Source organism: Dromiciops gliroides, chromosome 1 (assembly GCF_019393635.1).
Source record: "Dromiciops gliroides isolate mDroGli1 chromosome 1, mDroGli1.pri, whole genome shotgun sequence".
NCBI classification, from domain to species: Eukaryota; Metazoa; Chordata; class Mammalia; order Microbiotheria; family Microbiotheriidae; genus Dromiciops; species Dromiciops gliroides.
Genome location: NC_057861.1, coordinates 656,292,264 through 656,314,253, shown reverse-complemented (window position 1 = coordinate 656,314,253; position 21,990 = coordinate 656,292,264). Strand labels below are relative to the sequence as shown.

General features: G+C 39.0%; 1 protein-coding gene across 2 annotated transcripts in view; it reads right to left on the bottom strand.

The window, feature by feature from the left end:
• Positions 1–21,990, bottom strand: part of ADAMTSL1 (ADAMTS like 1) — a 1,070,304-nt gene that overhangs the window by 62,080 nt on the left and 986,234 nt on the right. For both annotated transcript variants that reach the window (XM_043978110.1, XM_043978111.1), the window contains 2 exons: positions 13,457–13,584; positions 6,786–6,914 (listed from right to left, as the gene is read on the bottom strand). In XM_043978110.1, coding sequence (XP_043834045.1) covers positions 6,786–6,914; positions 13,457–13,584 — 257 coding nt within the window. The remainder of the gene's footprint in view (positions 1–6,785; positions 6,915–13,456; positions 13,585–21,990) is intronic.

The window sequence follows — 21,990 nt, the reverse complement described above, 5'->3', positions numbered from 1 at the left end:
AACTCAAGTCCTTTCTTTAATTCTGTGGCTCTTTTCATCATATTGTGTTGCCTCATATCAACATTTTCTTATATTTATTCACATTTTTCCTTTTGCTCCAGCTCAAATACCTGCTCTTCCATTAAGCCTTCCCTGACTCCATGGATAAAAGTTATTTCTTCCTTTTAAGACTACTCATTGTGCTGTGTTTGTATGTCTTTGATGTACTTAGCAAATTCCATTATGTTATAGTTATCTGAGCATACATCTTATATCCCCAATTAAAGCATGTGCTCCTTGAGAACAGACACATTCCCTCAGTACCTAGCACAATCCTGAGCATAGGAAATTCTTCATTGAATTTTGGTGTTTCAATAAATAAAAGAATAAGTGACCTCCATCACTTTATACCTGTTGTCCTCATATGTAAAACAGGGGTCATTCAGACTGACAGAGTATAGCATTTACATGTTATAAAATGGATTCTTGAAAACATTGGATTGACAAACTTGGAAAACTGCATTTAAAATCAGGAAGCCTCAGTTCAAATTCTGCGTCCTTTATTTTAATTTTTAATTTTTTTTTCAGGGCAATGAAGGTTAAGTGACTTGCCCAGGATCACACAGCTAGTAAGTGCCAAGTGTCTGAGGTTGGATTTGAACTCAGGTCCTCCTGAATCCAGGGCCAGTGCTTTATCCACTGTGCTACCTAGCTGCCCTCCCTTTTTTTTCTGCCTCCTTTATTGAACTGTGTAATATTCAGCAAGTCACTTCCCCTCTCCAGGCCTCAGTTTCCTTATCTATAAAATAAGGAGGTTATACTAGGTGATCTTCTAACACCTAACCTCTATTACTTGATGCCTTGTTGCCCCACATTCCTCCATAAAACAGGACATCCAATTGATTTAGCTGTTATAGGGTTGAAAACATCAGGAGAGATGCTATGTCAGTGGGTGGAATGGAGTTTATATTTTTTGGAAAAGGCTAGAAGCCACCTCCACAGTCTTCCAAAAAAGATCTTCTGATTGTTTCTCGTGGAGGAATGATCTGCTGTAGCTTAGTGGTACCTGTCAACATGTGGCCTCTGTCCGTGCCTCTTGGCAGTGGTGGCAACAGCAGCAACAGTTTCCATTGGGAATAGTCCTTTGATTTATTCACAATCTCTTCTCTCCTGAAGGCTTTTATTTAAAGGCTTTTTCTACAGGAGCCAGAGCTGTGCATTCTGAGACTCCTGTCCTGAACTTTTGGATGTGGTAGTGTTGGCATGCACACCTGCTTTGGGTAAAGCATGATCTGAGCCATCAACTTGAGTCAAAGAACAACCCTTAGGATGCTTGTGGAACAATATCCAGCTGTTTTACTGCTGGCTTTGATGTGTCCCGGAGATAATCAGAACAAGAGAGCAGAAAAAAAAGAATAAGGAATCACAGAATTCTGGGAGGTATGTATCTCTTCTATAGAGATGACCAAAATAGGTTTTGAAAGCTTTACTCTTATTCTCTTTTTTGTCACAACTCATGTCAGACTCTTTGTGACCCCATTTGGGGTGTTCTTGGCAAAGATACTGGAGTAGTCTACCATTTCCTTCTCCAGCTCATTTTACAGATGAGAGAATGAGTCAAACAGGGTTAAGTGATTTGCCTAAGATTACACAGGTATAAGTGTCTGAGGCCAGATTTGAACTCAGGATAGGAATCTCCTGACTCCATGCCTGGCATTATATCAACCACCACCACAATGTTATTATTCATAATACCAGCAGTATTATTAGCCCCAATTTGTAGAAGGAAATGGTAAACAACTCCAGTATCTCTGCCAGGAAGGGTCACAAGGAGTTGGACACAACTGGAAAATGACTGAACAACAATAAAAATGTCTTCATTCAGTGATGTTTTGAGGATAGATGTGATGATATCACTACCTATGAAAGCATTTTAATGAAATGTTAGTGTGAGAGGGACCTGAGAGAATCATTTCATTTTGCAGATAAGGGAAACATTGAGAAACATTGAGAAGGGTAATGAGTGGCTTAAGTTGAAAGATTATCATAATAATTATTAGTGATGAATACAAGATAATTTGGAGATGATGCAATGTATCATGGCACACTATAAACATTTAGCACCTACTGAATACCTAGCAAGACATGACCTGGTGGCTTGAATTATACATCAGAAGCTCACTATCTTTCAAGGACTGAGGGAAGACAAATCCCTATAGTACAAATACAGACCTTAAAATATCCTGAGGAACTCAGCCAATATACTGTATTGGAACCAGACCATTATCACAGCCTGAATTGTTGCCCACAATCCCATGGACATCACAATGATTCATAAAAACTTAAGAAGACTGTTTTTAATATATGTCACTATCCCAGCTACTCATAATTTCCAAGCTTTATGGAATGAAAAGCTTTCAAAATATAGAAACCTAGCCAAGGAGATTAAAATCATGGGGGAACAGGATGAGGTACACATCATCCCCGTTCTGTCTGCTACTGGAGTTGTACTAAAGATGTTTTCAGTGAGCCTACAGAGGATGAGCTTATATCTCAATACTTTTACTCAATGGCAAAAAGCAGTTATCTTATCCATTTGTGCAGTAGTTCATAGAACACTGGATAATAAAAAATAATAGCAGGATTGTGACTTGTCCCAGGACCATTTTCATTTTAATTCATTGAAAAAATTGAGAAAATGAGATGATGATGATGATAATTCAGGAGCAGGTGACTGCCACAAGAAACTTCAGAAAGGTTATCCCTAAGGAGCCCAAACTTGGTCAAACAGATTTGCAAGGATGTGGTAGAAAATGTATAACACGTAGGCAGGATGCAAAAATTTAGCATTTGTTAGATATGAAGACATGGTCAATAATTAGAATTATACACAAGAAGTTCATTATATCCCCCGTAAACTAACAGATAACAATTCCCCATATTACAAATATAAATTCCCATATTATAATTAAAAAGTCTCTCAAATTCTTGAGAATTCAACATGCAAACTCTGAAAGAACTATAGCATCATTACAGACAGAACCGTTGCCTACAACCTCTTGGATATAACAATGATCCATATAAATTTCAGAATGACATTTCCAAAAGATTCTGCCATGGCAAATATCCACAAACTATATGAAATGAAAGAATTTCAAACTATAGAGACCTTAAGAAATAAATAATAGCATTAGAGACATGTCATTCTGTCTGCTGCTAGATTTGTCCTTAAGATGCTTTCAATGAATATGTGGAAGACGAACTTAAATCCCATTGCTCTTGTTCAATTATTAAAAAAAGTCATTTTTTTCTACTTATGTACTAGTTCACATAACATAAAATATAGAAGAAAAATAGAAGGGTAAGTGATTTGTCTTTGCATTATTTCAATCTGAATATCATTGAAAAGGATGAAATGTCATAATCATGATAATAACAACAATATCTGGCATTTATTTTAACTTTGCAAAGCATTTTATATATAGCACCTTATTTGATATGTAGTAAACAGCAGAGCTGGAATTTAAATCCAGGTGGCCTGAGTCATCCAGCACTCCTAATTGGTTTCCTGGCCACAAATCATCTCCCTTTTCCAATCCATTCTCCTTATAGCTGTTAAACTAATTTCCTTAGTGTCAGAAGCAGATTAGGTGACACAGTGGATAGAACACTGGGCCAGGACTCAGGAAGACCTGAGCTCAAATCCAGCCTTAAACAGTAGGTGTATAATTCTGGGCAAGTCACTTAACATCTGTCTCCTTCAGTTTCCTCATCTGTAAAAAGAGGTTAATAATTGCATCTACCTCAGAGGTTTGTTGTGAGGACCAAAGAAGATAAAAGTTGTAGAGTACTTAGCACAGTGTGCAGCATGTAGTAGGTACTTAATAAATGCTTATTTCCTTATATGCAAGCCCAAGCATGTCACTCCCCTAAGCAATAAATTCCAACTGTTTCCTCTTGCTTTCAGGATTCAATGAAAACTCCTTTTCCAGGTTGGACCAAACCTACCTTTTTAGTCTCATCATCTCTCCCTCCCTTTCTTATACTCTACAGCCCAGCCAAATTGTCCTTGCTGTTCCTCACACATGACAATCCATCTCTTATCTCTGTACCTTTGGATCAACTGTCCACTGCTTCTGGAATTCACACCCATTTCCACTCCATATTTTCGAATCCATTACTCTCTGTCATAACTCTGTTCTCATGCTACCTCCTAGATGAAGCCTTCTTGATTCCCTCTAGCTGCTACTGCTCTCTCCCCTTCTCATGAATTTACCCCATATTTATTTTGTATACATTTTGGTTCAATTGTTTCAGTCCTTCATGACCCCATTTGGGGTTTTCTTGGCAAAGATTCTGGAGTGGTTTGCCATTTCCTTCTCCACCTTATTTTACAGATGAGGAAACTGAGGCAAGAAGGGTTAAATAACTTACTCAGGGTCACATAGCTAGCGAGTGTCTGAGTCTGGATTTGAATTCAAGTCTTCCTGATTCCAGGCCCTGTGCTCTATCCACTGAGTGACCTACCTAATCATATACATTTTTTTTTGTTCCTGTCTCCCTGACAGAATGCAAGTTTCTCAAGGGTACAGACTATTTAATTTTGGTCTTTACATCTCCTAGGTAGTGAGAACTGGTACAAAAAGCCAGAAGACCTGGTTTTGAGTACCAACTCTAGCCATTTACTAGCTATTGTAATCTTGGGGATAAGTCACTTCATCTCTCTGAACCTCAGATTCCTCATCTATAAAATGACTGGGTTGGACTAAATGATCTCTAAGTTTTCTTCTGGCCAAGATTCTGTGCCTTTAAGGATGGACCTCCACCAACCCACACTAGTCGCCCCCTCTGTGACAAAGCACAGCACCTAACAAAATGCAGCTCAATTTAAGGATGTCTTCTGAATCATGAGGATCATACAAATTAATGACCTCTTATAATGCCTCACCCATGGCATGGAAGTGACCCTGGGTTTTTGAAGGTTATACTTAGTGGAGCACCAACTTTAGAAGTTCCTGCCAATCTAGGAAGGCTTTCAGTGCAGGCCTGGTGATGGATTATGTGTCTATCATTTGAGGATCAGTGGGTCAAAGGATGGAGTGGTCATCATCAGGGCAACTATTAGGTACTGGTTTTCTTTGGCCACAGAGACACACAAAGTATTGAAGGGAATGTGATCTATGTCTATGGAGGAAATATCCACAACGAAGAAACCATGGATGTTTGCAATTCTGAAGAATGAGGATATATCCCCAAGGCAAGGAGGCAAAATTATACAGTGCTAGTTCAGTAAGCTAAATTTTCAATTGTCATTGATTTTTGTTGTTCGTGGTTTAATTTCTTTCATTCTCAAGGGCTGGATAGAATGTGCACAGAGGTCTTTTACACTCTGAAAGTTGACATTTGATGTAAATTATTTTTAAGAGGTCTTATACATTGGAAGGGGATGCAGAACAAATCCATTATTTGCTGATGACTTGTGCTTTTGTCTGCTTCTACCTTGTTAAATGGATATTTTATTTCTCACTTTGAATGCACATTTATTTGATTTGTTTCTTATTGAATTGATATTTATAGTAAATTGAATTTATAATAAAGTTAATTTACAAGGTCTATTTTCTGGGTTCCTACTCTGGTGGATACTATCCTTTAGTCAAAGGGACTTGCCATTATAAATAGAAACCTTAGAAAGAAAAGAAGGTGTTCTACACTAGATGTTTGGAAAATTGGGTTTAGATCCTGCCTTCAACATTTACTAATTGTATAACCAAGAACAAGTCACTTTACCCTTTTGAGCTTCAGTTTCTCTATCTACAAATTGGGGCTAATAATACTTCTGTAGTAATAATGTTGTTGTTTTTCAGTAATTTCAGTCATGTCTGATTCTTTGTGACCCCATCTGGGGATTTCGTGGCAAGGATACTGGAGTAGTTTACCATTTCCTTCTCCAGCTCATTTTATAGATGAGGAAACTGAGGCAAATAGGGTTAAGTGATTTGCCTGGGTCACAAAGCCAATAAGTGTCTGCTGCTGGATTTGAACTTACAAAGATAAGTGTTCCTGACTCCAGTCTCAGCACTCTATCCACTGAACCATTTATCTTCTCATTATTAATTATTAATCACTAATATTATTAACAACTAATATTATAACTCTTTATGACCCCATGGACTTGTCCATGAGATATCTTGGCAAAGACACTGGAATGGTTTGCCATTTCCTTCTCTGGTGTGATCACATTTTACAGATGAGGAACTGAGGCAAATAGGGGTGAAGTGACTTGCTCAGGGTCACATAGCTAGTAAGTATTTGAGGCTGGATTTGTACTCTATATAGGAGGCATAATAGAGAGCCTATTAATAATAGAGAGTCAGGAAGACCTGAATTCAAATCGTTCTTGAGATACTGGATGTCTTCGGCACATCACTTAACCTTGTTTAACTTCAGTTTCCTCATCCAATAAAATAGGAATAATAATAGCTCTTACCTCAAAAGAGTTACAAAGGGTTCAAATGAGAATACATATAATACATGTCGCAAAACTTATATAAATGCTATCTAGATAAGATCTAAGGAAGAGAATCCTGACAAGGGGCATCAGGCAAGGTTTCATGAGTTGGAACTAGAAGGACTGGTAGGATTTTTCAGCAGGTAGCTAGGAGAGAACGGTGGGCATTTCAGGCACAGGGAATAATAGTGTAGGTACCAGAATCAAAACTTATTCTCAATGCTCACAAAAGAGATACTGCTGGGGGAAATATTCAGACCAGAATGCTCCTAAGAAAGGATAAAGAATCATTTCTCACCTGCAACTTGGCAGCTGATTGTCACATTTACTCCCTGGATGGTTTTGATGACACTTCCCACATCAACTGTGACAGCAGGTGAGTCTGTATTCGTCACAGCCATCCTTGATGTCTTCACTAATGGCTTTCCTGTAAACAAGAGGCAACACCAGATGTTACAGGAAACAGACATAGCCATGGGCTAGGGAGATTATATTTGTAACATGATGGATCAGCAGTTACTGGGGTCTGGTAATGTGACAAATATGGGCAAATCTATTTGAAGGTAAATGCAGTTTCCTTTGTTATAATTTTACTTTATGACATTACTTTCTTTATATTACCCATTGTTGTGTCTATAGTATATAGAATTCTGTGACCTTTTTTGATACTATAGAGTTAGTTTTTTTTGTCTTGTGACTCATTCTTTACACAGGCATCCAATATTCTTGGAAATGTCTTACCATTGTTTTGCACCAATAAAACATGCTTATCAAATAACATTGTATAGTTATCAGTCATGGTGTCGTATCATCCTACTATAGCATCAGCTCCATGAGATAAGGGACTTTGGTTTATCTTTATATTTCCCTCAACTTACAACACAATTCTCTGTACACAGTGGGTACCTAACAAATGTTTGTTAAATGAATGAGTAACAGGAGCTTAGGATACAAAGATATTTTAATCTACTGAGATATAGTTAGCCCATAGACTATCTTGGTATTACTGATTTTTTAGTAACCAGGCAACTAATAACCTGGGATTCCTAAGTAGGGAGCATATGTTCCACTGTTCTAAAGACTGGAACATTTGTTATATTTCCACTAGTGATGATAGGTTGCTCCGAGGTATCTACATATTCTTATCTGTTTTCTGTAAATTATACATTAGAGTAGACCATAAGATTAATTTCTTGCCATGTCTGGCTTAGAAGCTGGTGGCTATTATCTGTCATTTTAGAACAAGTTAATTATATCAGCAGTCCAAATCATTGGGTTCCTTCCTGGATATTCTGTATTCACTGGATATTTGTACCTACCAAGGAAAACTTGAATATTATCTTAGCCCCTTGGTGACTAGTAAGATAATGGGGTATTATCATGGGTAGCTAGGACCAATTAATTGTGTGATCTTTTTTGTTACATGATTCAAAAATTTGAAACTGTAATTTTGTCTTTGTGGATACTTATCCCACCAATGAGGATCACATTTGTTTAATTCAGTAAAAGTAACTTAGTAATGTACTAAAGTGGTATTCTAGAGCTGTTGTTTCCAAAACATTTATTGTCTTATGGCCAAGCCAGTGACCCCTCCAGGTTTTATCTGCTAGTCCAAAGACAACACATATCCAATCTAACAATAGCACCCTCCTCAAAGTCCTTCTATACTGGTGGGACCTGGAAGAGCTTATACTCTGCAGTCATAGCCTTCAAAGACAAGAGTCACATACATGCCACAATGATTATCCCATAACTCCGGAAAAGCCAATGTGGGTTCAACCAAATCAGAACTTTTATTTTTCCATAGAAACCTGAGCAAGCTCTCACTTTAACAACTAGTGAGACAGTTTCCTCAGAACAGAATCATCAACCATTAAAATCATCATCTGGTTCATCATCATCTGAGGAACAACTTCAGAAACAACCACTAGACTGGAAAACCCAACAAGATTGTGTGTGCTTTCTTGGAGCTACTAAATCATGAGAGGAAAGGAATTCCAGAAGAATTGTTTTTTCCAATGAGGTTCCTGAGATCTCTTTATAAGATACAATATATGTTGACCATTAAACCTATAAAAAGCAGAAAAAACATGTCCCAGAAGGAGGTATTTTCCTGTCTTTCCCCCCATGTGAAAAATTCACCCAATAGGACAATGCTCTCTTCTTTCAGTGGGAGCTGTGTGCTTCCCTAAGCCCTTGTCTTCTTTCCATTTTCCATTGCTGATGTTTGTGAAATGTCAGGAGTTACAGTATCTCTTTTATGATATTTTAAAATCAATGACAACCTCAAACTTCTCCCTTATGGTTATGACCTCACTGATGGTCTACACCTGGAGAGCTGCTCATCTGCATTGGTAAGTGGAGCTAAGCCATTGATCCAGACTGAAGCAATTTACTGGGTAACTACTGCTTTCCTTCAAATCCTGCCCCGACCAATCAGTTCCTGAATCTTCCTAAGCAACTTGGCTGAGAACTTAATCTGCCTAGCTAAGGGGACTCTTAAAGTTGTATTTCCAGCTTCATATGTGCACACTGGAAAGTTTTCACTTAGTTTATTTATGCTATAACATAAACTATGGGTTCATATTTCAAAAAGATAGGAGGTAGAGATAGGTAACATTTCAGCATGAGCCTCCCATACTCTTGGGAGTGAAATGGCCTGGTAGATAAACCAGTGGTCCAAATGCCAGGTAAATTATAGATTAGAGAGGAAGTAGGTAGACATAAAATGAATTCTATTGGGCTTTTGGCTATGTGTAATGTATACTGTCTGGTGAAGTGAGCCTCCCTGGACTGTGTATCTCAGGTTTGCATATCAGGCCACATTTTTATCAATACCAACTCCTGGGAGATACATTACATAAATCTAGAAGACCCTCAGGTGGGTAAATTAATTATGTAAATGTTCTGAGGAGCTCATTCAGATTTTAGGGGCTCTCGGCTGAACCCTGTCCCCTTTGAACTTCTCTGAGTAAACTGGAATCCACAAGGGAATCAGGCCTAGACTTTAAGCATGTTCCCTGAAGTAGACATAAGCCATACAACTTCTGTCTCAGGACACTCTCTGGGGTCTTGAGTTTCTTTTATTTCTGTTTTTAAAAGAATTCATTTTGAAATCGATGTTAAATAATAAGACCAACTAAACTTATATCGACAACAATTTACATTGAAAAAGTTTATACATACAATATCTATAATACGATAGTAGTTATTCTCTCCCTTAATGCCTTTTTCTATAGTTTTTGTTGCTGTACTTGAGTGAACATGTGTATATCTATATGTATATGTATGTGTGTATGTATACATATGCATACATATATTTATTCATTTATTTATTTATCAGGTCAGAAATGTTCTCCATTGATTTAATTTAGTAACAAGTGCCTCTGGGACCCTGTTTTGACAAATGTTTGCTAAGTTTCTATACTTATGGTATAGGCTCTGTTTTGGATGCTGAGGATACAGACATAGCTCAGAATCCTAGAATTCCAGAGTTGGTAGGTACCTCAGTAGCCATCTTGTCCAAATTAAACCAGAAAAAGAACTTCCTTTACATCGTACCTGACAAATGGTCATCCAACCTTTGTGTGGTGACCTTTAACAAGGTGGGGGAGTGATTACCTGCTAAGGCAGCTGCTTCTCCTAACATCAGACCTAATTTTTTCTCTTTGAAACTTCTCCCAATTGCTCTTAGTTCTGACCTTTAGGGACAAGCAGATTAAGTCTAATTGGTTGTCCAGGTGACAGTCCCTCAAATATTTGAAGACAACTTTCATGGCTCCCAATAAGTCTTCTCCCTTGTAGCATCAATGTCCTCAATTTCATCATGACTCATATGACATGGCTCAAGGCACCTCATCGTTCTGGCTGCTCTCCAGCTTATCTGTGGCCTTTCTAAACGTGGCATTAAGTAATAAAGACCATACTCCAGATGTTGACAGACCAAGAATACAGTAACACTATTACTTCCCTATCCCTAGATATCATGCCTCTCAATGAAGCCCAAGATCACATTAAGTTTTTTGGATGCCATGTCATATCACTGACTCATATTGATCTTGCAATACATTAAAACACCCACGTTATTCCCTGGACAAATGTCTTTCTAACCATTTGTACTTTGATACGATTATCTTCCCCATCTTATACTTCAAAGTTGATTTTTTTGAACTGAACTGTAAGGTAGAGATTCAATTCTTAAAATAAGTTACAAATCTAGTATGAAGGAAAAAGAAGCAACCAATGAATCAATAAGTGTTTTAAGCATCTACAGTTTGGCAGGCACCTTGCTGGGTGCTGAGATATCAAGACAAAAACAATCAAATGATCTCTGGCATCAAAGAGCTTACATTCTATGTATACATAGAACTATTATACACATGGTGATCTCTAAGGCCATTTTTCAGTTCTGAAGTCCAAGTAAACAAGACATTCTTTGACTTAGGTTATAGAATGAAAACCTGATATGTAGTTTGTGCTTTACTCCTATCAACTGATAACTTCTCCCATTCAAAAACTGATTTACATCCCCCAAGAAGCTGGAAGAATCACCTTTCTCTGGGGTCTCATTTGCAGTATCTGTGATCACATCTTATTGCTCGCTCTCTTTAAAAACTCTCCCTAGGGTCACCTCTAGCTTCTTCATCTCTCCTCTGCAGCTTTGAAGCTGCCTGGTGCCCTCCAATAAGTTTTCTTCAAAGAGCTGAAGACCAGCCTGATACTACCATTCACTTACTTTATTTCAGACAGGTTTCCAATAATTGTATTAAATTCTGATGAACAAAGGATATTTAGTCTGCTATGGAGCTGAACCATAGCTGGATAAACATAAACAAGAAAGTTAATCCTCAAGGAGCCATTATTTGCCAGCAATTGGAGGAATGTCAACAGTGTCTTTGCCTTTTAGCAGGTAAAGGGAAGAATCACATAACCAGAACAGAAGAGAGCATCTGGATCCAGTATAGAGACTGCTAACTGGAAGAAATTAAGGGAAACGCAAATCTTATCTCCACCAAAAATCCATTAAGAAATCTGACATTAATCTACCCTGGGGCTTCAACCACTCAGCTCAATGATCATTGAACTCCATGATCCTGATGAAGCCAGCAGCTAAGTTTCCATTCCCCATATGGTGACTAGGTTGCCAGGGTAGGAATTCTGATATTAAGCAGATAGAAGGCAAGAGCATGTGATTGTTTGAACATGTGGTAGCACAGTGTGGGGGAAAGAAAATGGGAAAATATTTTATTTTTTATTTTTATAAAGGAAAGAATGCTGGAGCCAGAGGACCTGAGTTCAAATTATGTCTCTGGCATTTACTTACTGCCTATGTGACCTCGAACTGAGAATTATTGTAGAGGGAACATTGACCTGGGATTCAAGAGATTAAGCTAATAATAATAATAATAATAATAATAATGGCAACTAATCACATTTATATAACACTTCAGCATTTACAAAACACTTTTCTTGACAACTTTACAAAGATGAAAACAATTATTTGTCCAAGGTCACAAAGGTGGGTAACTGTCGGAGCTAGAGCACCTATCTGGCTCTCTTCCTAATTCTGGGTTCAACGCTCTTCACAATATACCACACTGCTTCTCCACAGTGTGTTAAGTTTTAATTCTAGCAGGGTGATGATAATGGGATTTTAGGCCTCAGTTTTATCATCCATAAAATGGGGCAGTTGCATTAAATGGTCTCTGAGATTTCTTCTGCCCCTAAAATTCTATATTTAGAAGGAAATATTACTATTGGCATGAAGTTGGAGACATTTCCTGGGCTGTATTCTTATTCACCTAGATATCTTGCCAGAACTTCAAACTCAACATGGCTCAAAAGGAACTTGTCATCTAACCCCTAAAACCTACCCCTCATTCAAACTTGTTTAATTCTGTTGATTACACAACCATCATTTAGTGACTTGGGCTCAGTAATTTAGTTATCTCTGACTCTTCCCTCTTCCTTACTTTCAACACCTAATGAGTTGTCAAGTCCATCCCAACAGTTTCCCATCTATTTTCCTTTCTTATCCACTCATATTGCCATCACCCCATCTTAGGCCTTTGTCACTTCTCATAGAGGCTCTTTAATAACCTTCCAAGTGGTTATTCTGTTCCCCCTTCTTTCCAACTTTCACAAAGCTGTCAAACTAACTTCCTGACCATGTCACTCCCTTTTTGAAAGTTTCAGGGGATTCCTCTTGGCCATAGGATAAATACAGAAACTCTTACACCAGCCATAAGCAATTTCCAACCTGCCTTTCCATCCTCATTGCACATTACGCACCTTAATGCATCTATATCCCAGACAGTAGCCCTTCCCCAGTCTTATGCTGTACTTTTGATTTTAGTGAATTCACGAGGATCAACTCCCACATTGGGAATAAACTTCTTCAGTATCTCTGTTACTGGACTTTTTCCAACAAGCATCAGGTTAAATACCACTTGCTCCATGAAGCCTTCCCTGAGTTTCCGAGTGACATTTAATCTATCCCATCTCCAATTTTCTTAGAGCACCCTTAGGGCTCTTCTTTGCCCTACCACAATTTACTCTATAGCCAGTGTTTAAATATGTCATATCATCCCTACAAAATTATAAGCTTAAGGCAAAGGACTGTGGTTTTTTCTTCTCTGTGTCCCTACTCCTCATTACAAAGTCAGGGTGCATAGTAGATGCTTAATAGATTTGCTGAATGTAACCAAATTGCCTGCCAGTAGAATATTTATGCCTATAAAATTCAAGGCTAAAGTAAAAGAGCTGGTGGTCTACCATACTATAGCAGTAAGAGGTTAATACTTTTTAAAATAAAAAAAGAAAATGATAAATTTTGGTTGACAACTGAAAGAGAGACAGAGACAGGGACAAGAGACAGAGATAAGCAATGAAGGTATGAAGGGTGATGAACTGTCACCCTCTAGACTTTTCCATGCTTGGTATATACATTGACAAAGATCTTTGAATTACCTGCTAAAGTGACAGCAATGGAGACAGAGTCGGATCCCAGGGAGTTGGTGGCATTGCAAGTGTAGAAACCCACATCAGCTTCAACAGGCGCTAGGATCTGTAAGGAATCATCTGGTTGCAGAAGAATTCTGAAAGCGATAGAAAAAAAATGCAGGCCCAGTCAGGTCTCTGGCTTTCTTTGTTGGCATTCTTGGCTACAGTGAGCCAATTTTAATAACAGAGACAGACCTATCTTGTTGAAATGGGGAAACCAAGGATTTCTTACACTTCTGCTGTTGTGATTATGGCAGGGCCCTAAAAAAACACAGGGTCCTTGTCTGCCTTGGCAATTTGGTGGTTACCCAGTAAGAATTCATCATTAATCATGCCTCAGCACACTGTGCATATCCTATAGGGCTGATGGCTGCAAAAAAATCTAGAAAAAATAACTGACATGGTTTCACTAGGAAGCATAACACTACAGTGAGAAAAATGCTGACATTGGAGTCAAAGGATCTGGATTCAAATCTTGCCTCTTTATGCTTACTGTTTTTATGACTGGGCAAATCATTTCATTTCCCTTGGACTCAGTTTCTTCACCTATAAAATGAGGGGATTAGGCTAGATGGCCTCTGAGAGAAATGATTTCTCTAAAGCTATATGCCTATGCTCTGTATCTGTATGTATCACAACTGCCCTAAACTAAAACAGGAGGTCTTTGAGGACTGAAGGGAGGTGCCCTATTAAATATGTTCTGGTGCTGATAATTTTTATGGAACCCTTAGCTCAAAGGAAGGGGGGAGAGAGAAGGGGAGGGAGGGGGGAAGAGAGAGAGAGAGAGAGAGAGAGAGAGAGAGAGAGAGAGAGAGGAGTAAGGGAGAGAGGAATCTGCATGAGTCATTTTTACCAGAAAAAGCACACCTCTGATTCAGTTAATTTAAAGCTGCCTAACAATAATAGACAAGAATAGCCAACACTGTAGAAACCATTAAAACTCTGTCAAAAGAATGACAATTAGGATCTCTGTGAGGAAAGTCAATACCTCTTTTGACTGAGTAGTCCAAGATGGAGAAATTACATCTCTGAACTAAAATGAAATAAACACATTTATATTAATAGCAGTTTATTATTTTTGTAAGTTAGCTTTACTTATATTTCTTGTTCATTTAGTAGTATAGTCAATTTATATTTGTTTATAACTGCAAAGCAATTCTTTTATAAGCAAAATTACTCAGGGTTTCTTCTGTGATTCCTAAGTACATAAGGATCACATATTCTTGAGGTTTCCAGATTGTTCAGTTATTGGTATCGAATGCCTATTTGGCACCTAACTTTATAACTTGAAATATTACAATTCTTAGCTGGAAAACCCAGCTAAGAATTCCAATGGATCACAATGAAAAATAGGGGTTATATTACACATGGGGAGGCCTGATGGGGTTGAAGCAAATGGCTGAAGTCTTTTACAGCTCTAAAGATATGACCCTGCATGAGGGGTAAGTGTGGCAGCCAATGGGATGAAGAGGAAAAAGGCCCTAGAACTTGTCACAGCTCAAAAGAAATAGACCTGAATATTGTTAATAGTTGTAATTTGGTTATACATTCTGTGGTGTCGATAGAACTTGTTGATGATATCATGAAATCTCCACTGGAAGGAGGTTTAGAGGTCACTTTGTTTAATCCAGGTTACCCATAACTGAGTGGGAATTCCCTCTATGCCATCTCCACTCTAGCCTCCACTTATGATGGTGAATGATAAGAAACACAACATTCTGAGGAAGCCCTTTCTACTTTTGAAGACCCCAAATTAGCAAGTTTTTATTATTTCATAGTCTTAATCTGTCTTCCTGTAACATGTTCCTCCTCATTCAGCCCTTTGGGGTAAAGGTGATTAGAGAGGAGATCTCAGAGCTAGGAAGACCTCTGACCCATTCTGGCTCTGTAACCCTGGGCAAGTCATGTCAGCTCCTATTTGGCTATGACACCCTTTGACTATACATTCCAGAGAAGTGCCAATCTACATTAATAGAAGGAATTTCTTTAATTGGAGTTCCCAATATGAAAGAAATCACAGGTCTAGTCCCTAACCACATCTCTATTATTTATCTTCTTTGAATTATAGTCTTTGTGATGATTTAGAGAATAAATACAAAGCATTATCACATTAGAATAGACTCAGAGAGATAGGTTATCACCAGGCATATTATATAGCTAAGGAAATGGAACCCCAGAAGGTTGAAGTAACTTGCCCTTGTTATATAACTAATAATGATGATAATGGCAATAACTTATGCACATGTAATTATATAATATGTATATGCATATGTTGTACATTTATAATATAAATGATCACACATAATTTGTGACTTTTATGCAATTTACAGAGCACTTTTCTTACAACACTGCAGTAGGTGGTGTAAGTACTGTTATTCCCATTTTACAGATGAATAAAACAAATTTTAGACAGATTATATGACTTTCCCATGGTCACACAGCTTAGAGGTATCAGGAATATCATTCAAGCCCACATCCCCTATATTAGAAGTCCAATACTTTTCCACCAATACTTCATGGGTAGAATCCAAATTAGAACCGAGGATTGTTGGTTGCAGATCTAGTGTTCTTTCTACCTTACTGTGGTGCCTTACACTAGGACAGGGGTTCCTTTTAGGACCACCAGAGGATTAAATCCTTCTTTTCTTGTTCCTTGTGACCAACAGTTATATGAATCCCACCTCCAATCAACTGCAAAGTTGTCAGTTCTACCTCCTCCATATCACCTTTCCCACCCATTTTCTTCTCTCTATGCACACAACTAGCTCAGGCTTTCCTCACCTCTTCATCTTATATTCTTCTTTCAAGGATTAGTTTAGACACTTCTTCTCAAAGTCTTTTGTGAAATCTTCATTGTTAGTGCTTTTCTCTATCTTCACATTATCTTGTATTCATTCATTTATTTATTTACGTTTTATTCCCTAGCAGAATGTAAGATTCTTGAAAATAGGCACCTTTTTTTCATTTTTGTCCTTATGTTCTCAGTGTCTGATCCATTGTTTGAATACAAAAGGCACTTAATAAACAGTTATTTAATTGGATTAAAGCACAGGTGTGCCTCAGAACTCTACCTCTTTAAATCTATTATTTCTTTTCCCCAAAATCTATTCAGGTATTTGACTCTGGTGGTAGCTATATATGAAATTATTCAGCAGCTAAGTGGCAAAGTGGACAGAGCACTGGACCTGAAGTCAGGAAAATCTGAGTACAAATCTGTCCTCAGACATTTACTATCTCTGTGACCCTGGGCAAGTCACTTAATCCTCTTTGCCTCGGTTTTCTCATCTGTAAAATGAACTGCAGAAGGAAATGGCAAAACATTCCAGCACTTCTGTTAAGAAAACCCTAACTAGGGCCAAAACAATGGGACAAAAACATAGGAAATGTTATCCCCAATCAAAAAGAGGATAGCAAAATTATTTGTTCGCGTCAAGACCTAAGAGAACAATTTTGCTACAGTGAAAAATCACAATTTTGGAGGGCACCAGCTGAATTGTAGTTTCCCTGAGATTTCACACTCAAGGATATTCAGGAAACAAAAGAAAAGGAAGGGTGTTGAGGTGGATGGTTACTTTAATCTTTCAGTACCATCTGCAGGGAGAGAAAAGTCCAGAAACAAAATTTTCTATTTATTATTGGTCATTTCTGTGCCCTTAATACAGTTCCTACAAGGCAGGATTTAAATTTATTGGTAGTTCAGCGCTCAGTTGATATTTTGGTTACAAACCTGATATATTTCTACTTTAGATGCATAGGCACAGAAAGACTACATTGCTTTCCAAGCAAAACCAGAAAGATTTTGTAGGGTTTTGTGATGGAATTTATGAAATCAGAGGAGGAGAGGGATGGAAGATGGGACAAGGGGTGGGAGCAAGACATTGAGAAGTAGAGTCTGCCAACATGCAATGCAAACAATGGATATTCCATTATGTTTGTTTCAGTTTAATATACGGGGCTAAAGTTTCAGTGTTATATGTGCGATCTCTTTGGAAGTATATTCAACTAGAAAATAGAGTAGGGTAGCATTAACATTGTCCATGTCTGACCTTATAGAACCCAGCTTTTCATTCAATATTCACAAGACATTTGTCACATGCCTACCATGCTAGATGGTGAGGAGGGTGAAGATACCAAGTCTGGATAAAGCATGGCTATATTCCCTGTGATAACATGAGTCCTCAAGGATCCAAGCATTAGTAAGAAGGGAAAAAGAATCCAGTTCATTTCTTCAGTCCACACAAATGTTATTCTTCCCCAAATAAGGTGTGTGGAGGTAGATAAGAACAAAAAAAGCTCCTGTAGACATATGCAGGTCAAATCTTGGGATCTGAGGCAGCTGGTGGTGCAGTAGATAGAGCACTGTGCCTGGAGTTCAAAGACCTGAGTTCAAAACTGGACTCAGACACTTACTAGCTGTGTCACCCTGGGAAAGTCATTTAATTACTGGCTGCCTCAGTTTCCTCACTTGTAAAATGGGGATAAAAATAGCACCCACTTTTCAGGGTTGTTGTGAGGATCCAATGAGCTAATATTTGTTAAGTGCTTAGCACATGGTGCCGCCATATAAATGCTAGATGATGATAATTATTATCAATACTCTCCCTGTCATAGACAGTTAATCTAAGTTATGGTCTCAGAGGAAGCAAAGGATGCAACGAGGAGTTCAGTGACTTGTCCAGGGTCACATAGCTAGCATGTGTGAGGGGCAGGTCTTGAATATGAAATCCTGACTCCAAAGATGGTCCTCTACCCACACTACACCATCATTGCTGTTTGGTTGTTCAATCACGTCTGACTCTTCATGACCCCACAGACTCTGTCCATGGAGTGATAAGTAAATGTGACAAGTAAATGAAAGGAACTCATAAAGTGCTGGGAAATAGAGGAAGGAATAGATCACATCTCTGATCTGCTTGGATCTCTCATGGGTTAAGTATTTATAAAATGATAATATAGCTTGTATGTATATACTACTTTCTTATTGGAAAGAAGGTGTGGTAATAATTCACTTTTCCACAATGTCTTATTTCACTTTCCTCACAACTCTGTCAGGTAACGCTAGCCTTACTATCCCCACTTTGCAGATGAGGACACTGAGGTACAGAGAGGCTGTAAGTGGTAAAGTTAGCACTCGGCTTTGACTTCCAAGTCCAGAGCCCTTCAAACTCTATCCTAGAGCAGGCCTTGGGTGTGGCTGTCTGTCTGTCTCCCTCTCCCTTCCCCCCTTCCCTCTCCTCGTCCTTCCCACCATAATTTCCTTTACCATATCACTCCAGTCTAATCTACTCCCTAGACCCTTTAGCTCTTGCTTTCACAACTTATATTACTACAGTTTCTGTTCCTATGAGCCTCCTGCTCTGGCGGTCTAGAGTGGGGGTGGAGGAGGGAGGGAGACGACACACAGACAAGTAGGTACACACAAGATAGATAGAGGAAGGTAATTTCACTATGATTTCATCTAAGCTTCATTCACTCTTTTGACACATCTCGGGTGAAGGAAAACTCATTAAGTCTGAGGTAGCTTGTTCCACATTTGGACAGGTCTAGTTGCTGGCAAATTATTCTTTCCATTGAGCCAAACTGACAGTGTTTGCTCATCTAAAATGTCTATTGCATTTACTATGCATCCATAAGCATTCATTAAGCACCTATGATGTCCTGGGCCCTGTGCGAAGTTCTGAGCAGATAGAGACAAAACGAAGACTGTCCCCACATAGCTTAGATTTCATTGGGGGGAGATAATATGAACATGTTTTAAGAATATCAAGAATAAATGCAAAATGAATACGAGGTAGTTTAAGGATCAGGAAAAGCTTCACATACATGGTAGAACTTATGTTGAGTTGAGAAGGAAATGAGGAATTCTACAAGATGAAGGTGAGGAAGGGAGTGCATTCTAGGCTTTGGGCGAGTAGCCAGTGCAAAGACAGAGAGATGGAAGAGCATCCTGTACAAGGAACAACCAGAAGACCAGTTTGTCTGCACCTTGCAGCGTAGGAAGAAGAGCAATTCAGTGTGAAATTTGACAGGAAGGTTGGGACCAGGTTTTTAAAAAATTTAATATTTAACTCTATTTTATTAAAAAAAATTTAAATTTCAAAAATTTTTGTAACTTAATTTTTAATTTTTTGGAGGGTGGAGGTTTTGAAGGATTTCAAAAGCCAGAGGATTTAATATTTTGTTCCAGTGGCAGTAGGGATCAGCAAAAGTTTATTGAGGAGGAGAGTGACATGGTAAGACCTGTGCTTAAGGAAAATCATTCTGCTAGCTGTATGGAAGATGCATTGGAGAGGGGAGAGACAGCAGAGGAGACCTTTTTGGAGATCGCTGTGATAGTCCAGATTAGGAGTAAAGAGGGCCTGAATTAGTAGCTGTGTGAGTAGTAAGAAGGGGAAGGATAAATGAGTTTACTTCATTAAGAGTAGCCTGCTCGGTGCCAGGGGAAAACCAGAGATGAACAAGGCATGTTGTTGCTGTCCAACTCTTCACGTCCCTGTGGATCAATCTCTCTGGGTTTTTCTGGGCAAAGATACCGGAGTGGTTTGCCATTTCCTTCTCCAGCTCATTTTACAGATGAAGAAACTGAGGCTAATAGGGCTAAGTGATTTGTCTAGGGTCACAAAGCTAGTAAGTGTCTTAGGCCAGATTTGAACTCAGGAAGGGGACTCTTCTTGACTCCAGGCCCAGCACTCTATTCACTACACCACCTAGCTACCCACTGCAATGTTTGCAAATTACTTCCTTTGAAACAATTTTGTGGTGTAGCCAGTCTGGGTATTCTTATTCTTATTCTTTTTTTCCTTACTCTATTCTTAACTTAGATCATCCTGTAATATAGGCAATTATTTTTTTTTCCATTAAAGATTTAACATAACCAAGTAATGGGGGGGGGCAAAACTGTGTGAGTGTGTGAATCACAAAGAAAAGAGCTAGAAGATGAGATTTTATTCTAATGATAAAATTTAAGGGAAACTGAGCAAAGAGGACCCACTAAAGTCTGGTCAGTGATGATGAAGAGAGTTGAAGCAGCAAAGAACCCTGTGGAGAGAGAAGAGGCAACATGTGCTGGGCAAGTCAAACAATTGCCACCATCTCAACTACTCAGTCTCCTTAGACCCTGAGATGTTCCAGGACCCTGAACCAAAGAGTCCGAAGAACCGTGCCCCAGGATTACTGCTCATCCTAATCCAGTCTCTGCAGCCATCATGAGGGGAGCGATCCCTCTGAAGAAGGGGGCCAATTTTGTTGCCACCATCCAAAGCAAATGTTGACTAACTACCATTGTCAGCCAGGTGAGCACAAGAACCCTGGGACCACCAGCCCTTATTCCTGTCCAACCTCCATAGCTATCACCCCAGGAAGCAACATCTTAAAACAAAATGCTTCTACACGTGCTATAGCCCTTGTTTCCTCAACAGCTACAGATACTGGAGACTTTGAAAGGAAAGTTCTTGATACCAAGTCCTTGGCGCAACCAGAAACAGATAGAATTATCAGTAAAAAGTATATTAAAGAAGATGCATTACCATCTGCTTTGCCACTGCACCTAAGGGCTGTAGGGTCTTTCCATCTAACTCATAGTTGACACCTGTAAATGTTACCTTTCCTGTTAGAATGTGAGCTCCTTGAGAGCAAGATCTGACTTGGCTTTTCTATTTTTATCCCCAGAATCTAACATTGTGGCTTACACAAAGTAAATGCGCCTCCTCTCCCCCTCTCTCCCTCCCCCCCTCCCCCCCCATCCCCCATCCCCCCCCCACCCCCCTCAGCAAACAGGGTTAAGTGACCTGCCCAGGTACACAGTTAAGGGTCTGAGCTCACATTTGAACTCAGGTCCTCTTGATTCCAGGCCCGGTGCTCTATCCACTGAGCCACCTAGCTGCCCGAATAAATGCTTTTTCATTCATTCATGGAGTTTATGTGGCATTATCCTTCCCTAATAAAAACAAAAAAAATGCTTTTGCTTCAGCAATTCACAAGCATCAGGGAATGGTTTTTCTCTCAAACCCGACTTGGTCTGGGCCACCCATTGATGCCAATAGGGATGTGTAGAGTTTAGCTTTCTTTGAGTGGCCTTTGTCTTGGGGCAAGGCTTGTAGCTACTTATGGAAAGAAATGCTCAGTCACTAACCAGAACGTTTTGTTTTCAGTCTCTTGGTGCTAACGGAGGAAAAAGTGCTTTGAGACGCCCTCCTCCAGGAGCAAGAATGTTTTTTCTGAGACCAAAAAATGCAGTAGCTCAAAGGCATGCAGGCTGGGGGTTTGTGTGGAGGTTTCTTAGAGCAGATGTTGAGGCTTCTGAAGAGTTTCACATCACCCGGAAGCTTGGGAAACTTGTCTTTAGTTTAACCTTTGCTACTTTAAATGCAATTGCCAGACTAAAAGTTACTTAACACCCCATGCTTCAGAACTGTTCCAGGTCTAAGAAAAGGAGAAATTTTGGGAATGGGAGGACACCATCCAACCCTGCATTCTTCAGTCTTTTAAATTTGTCTTAATCC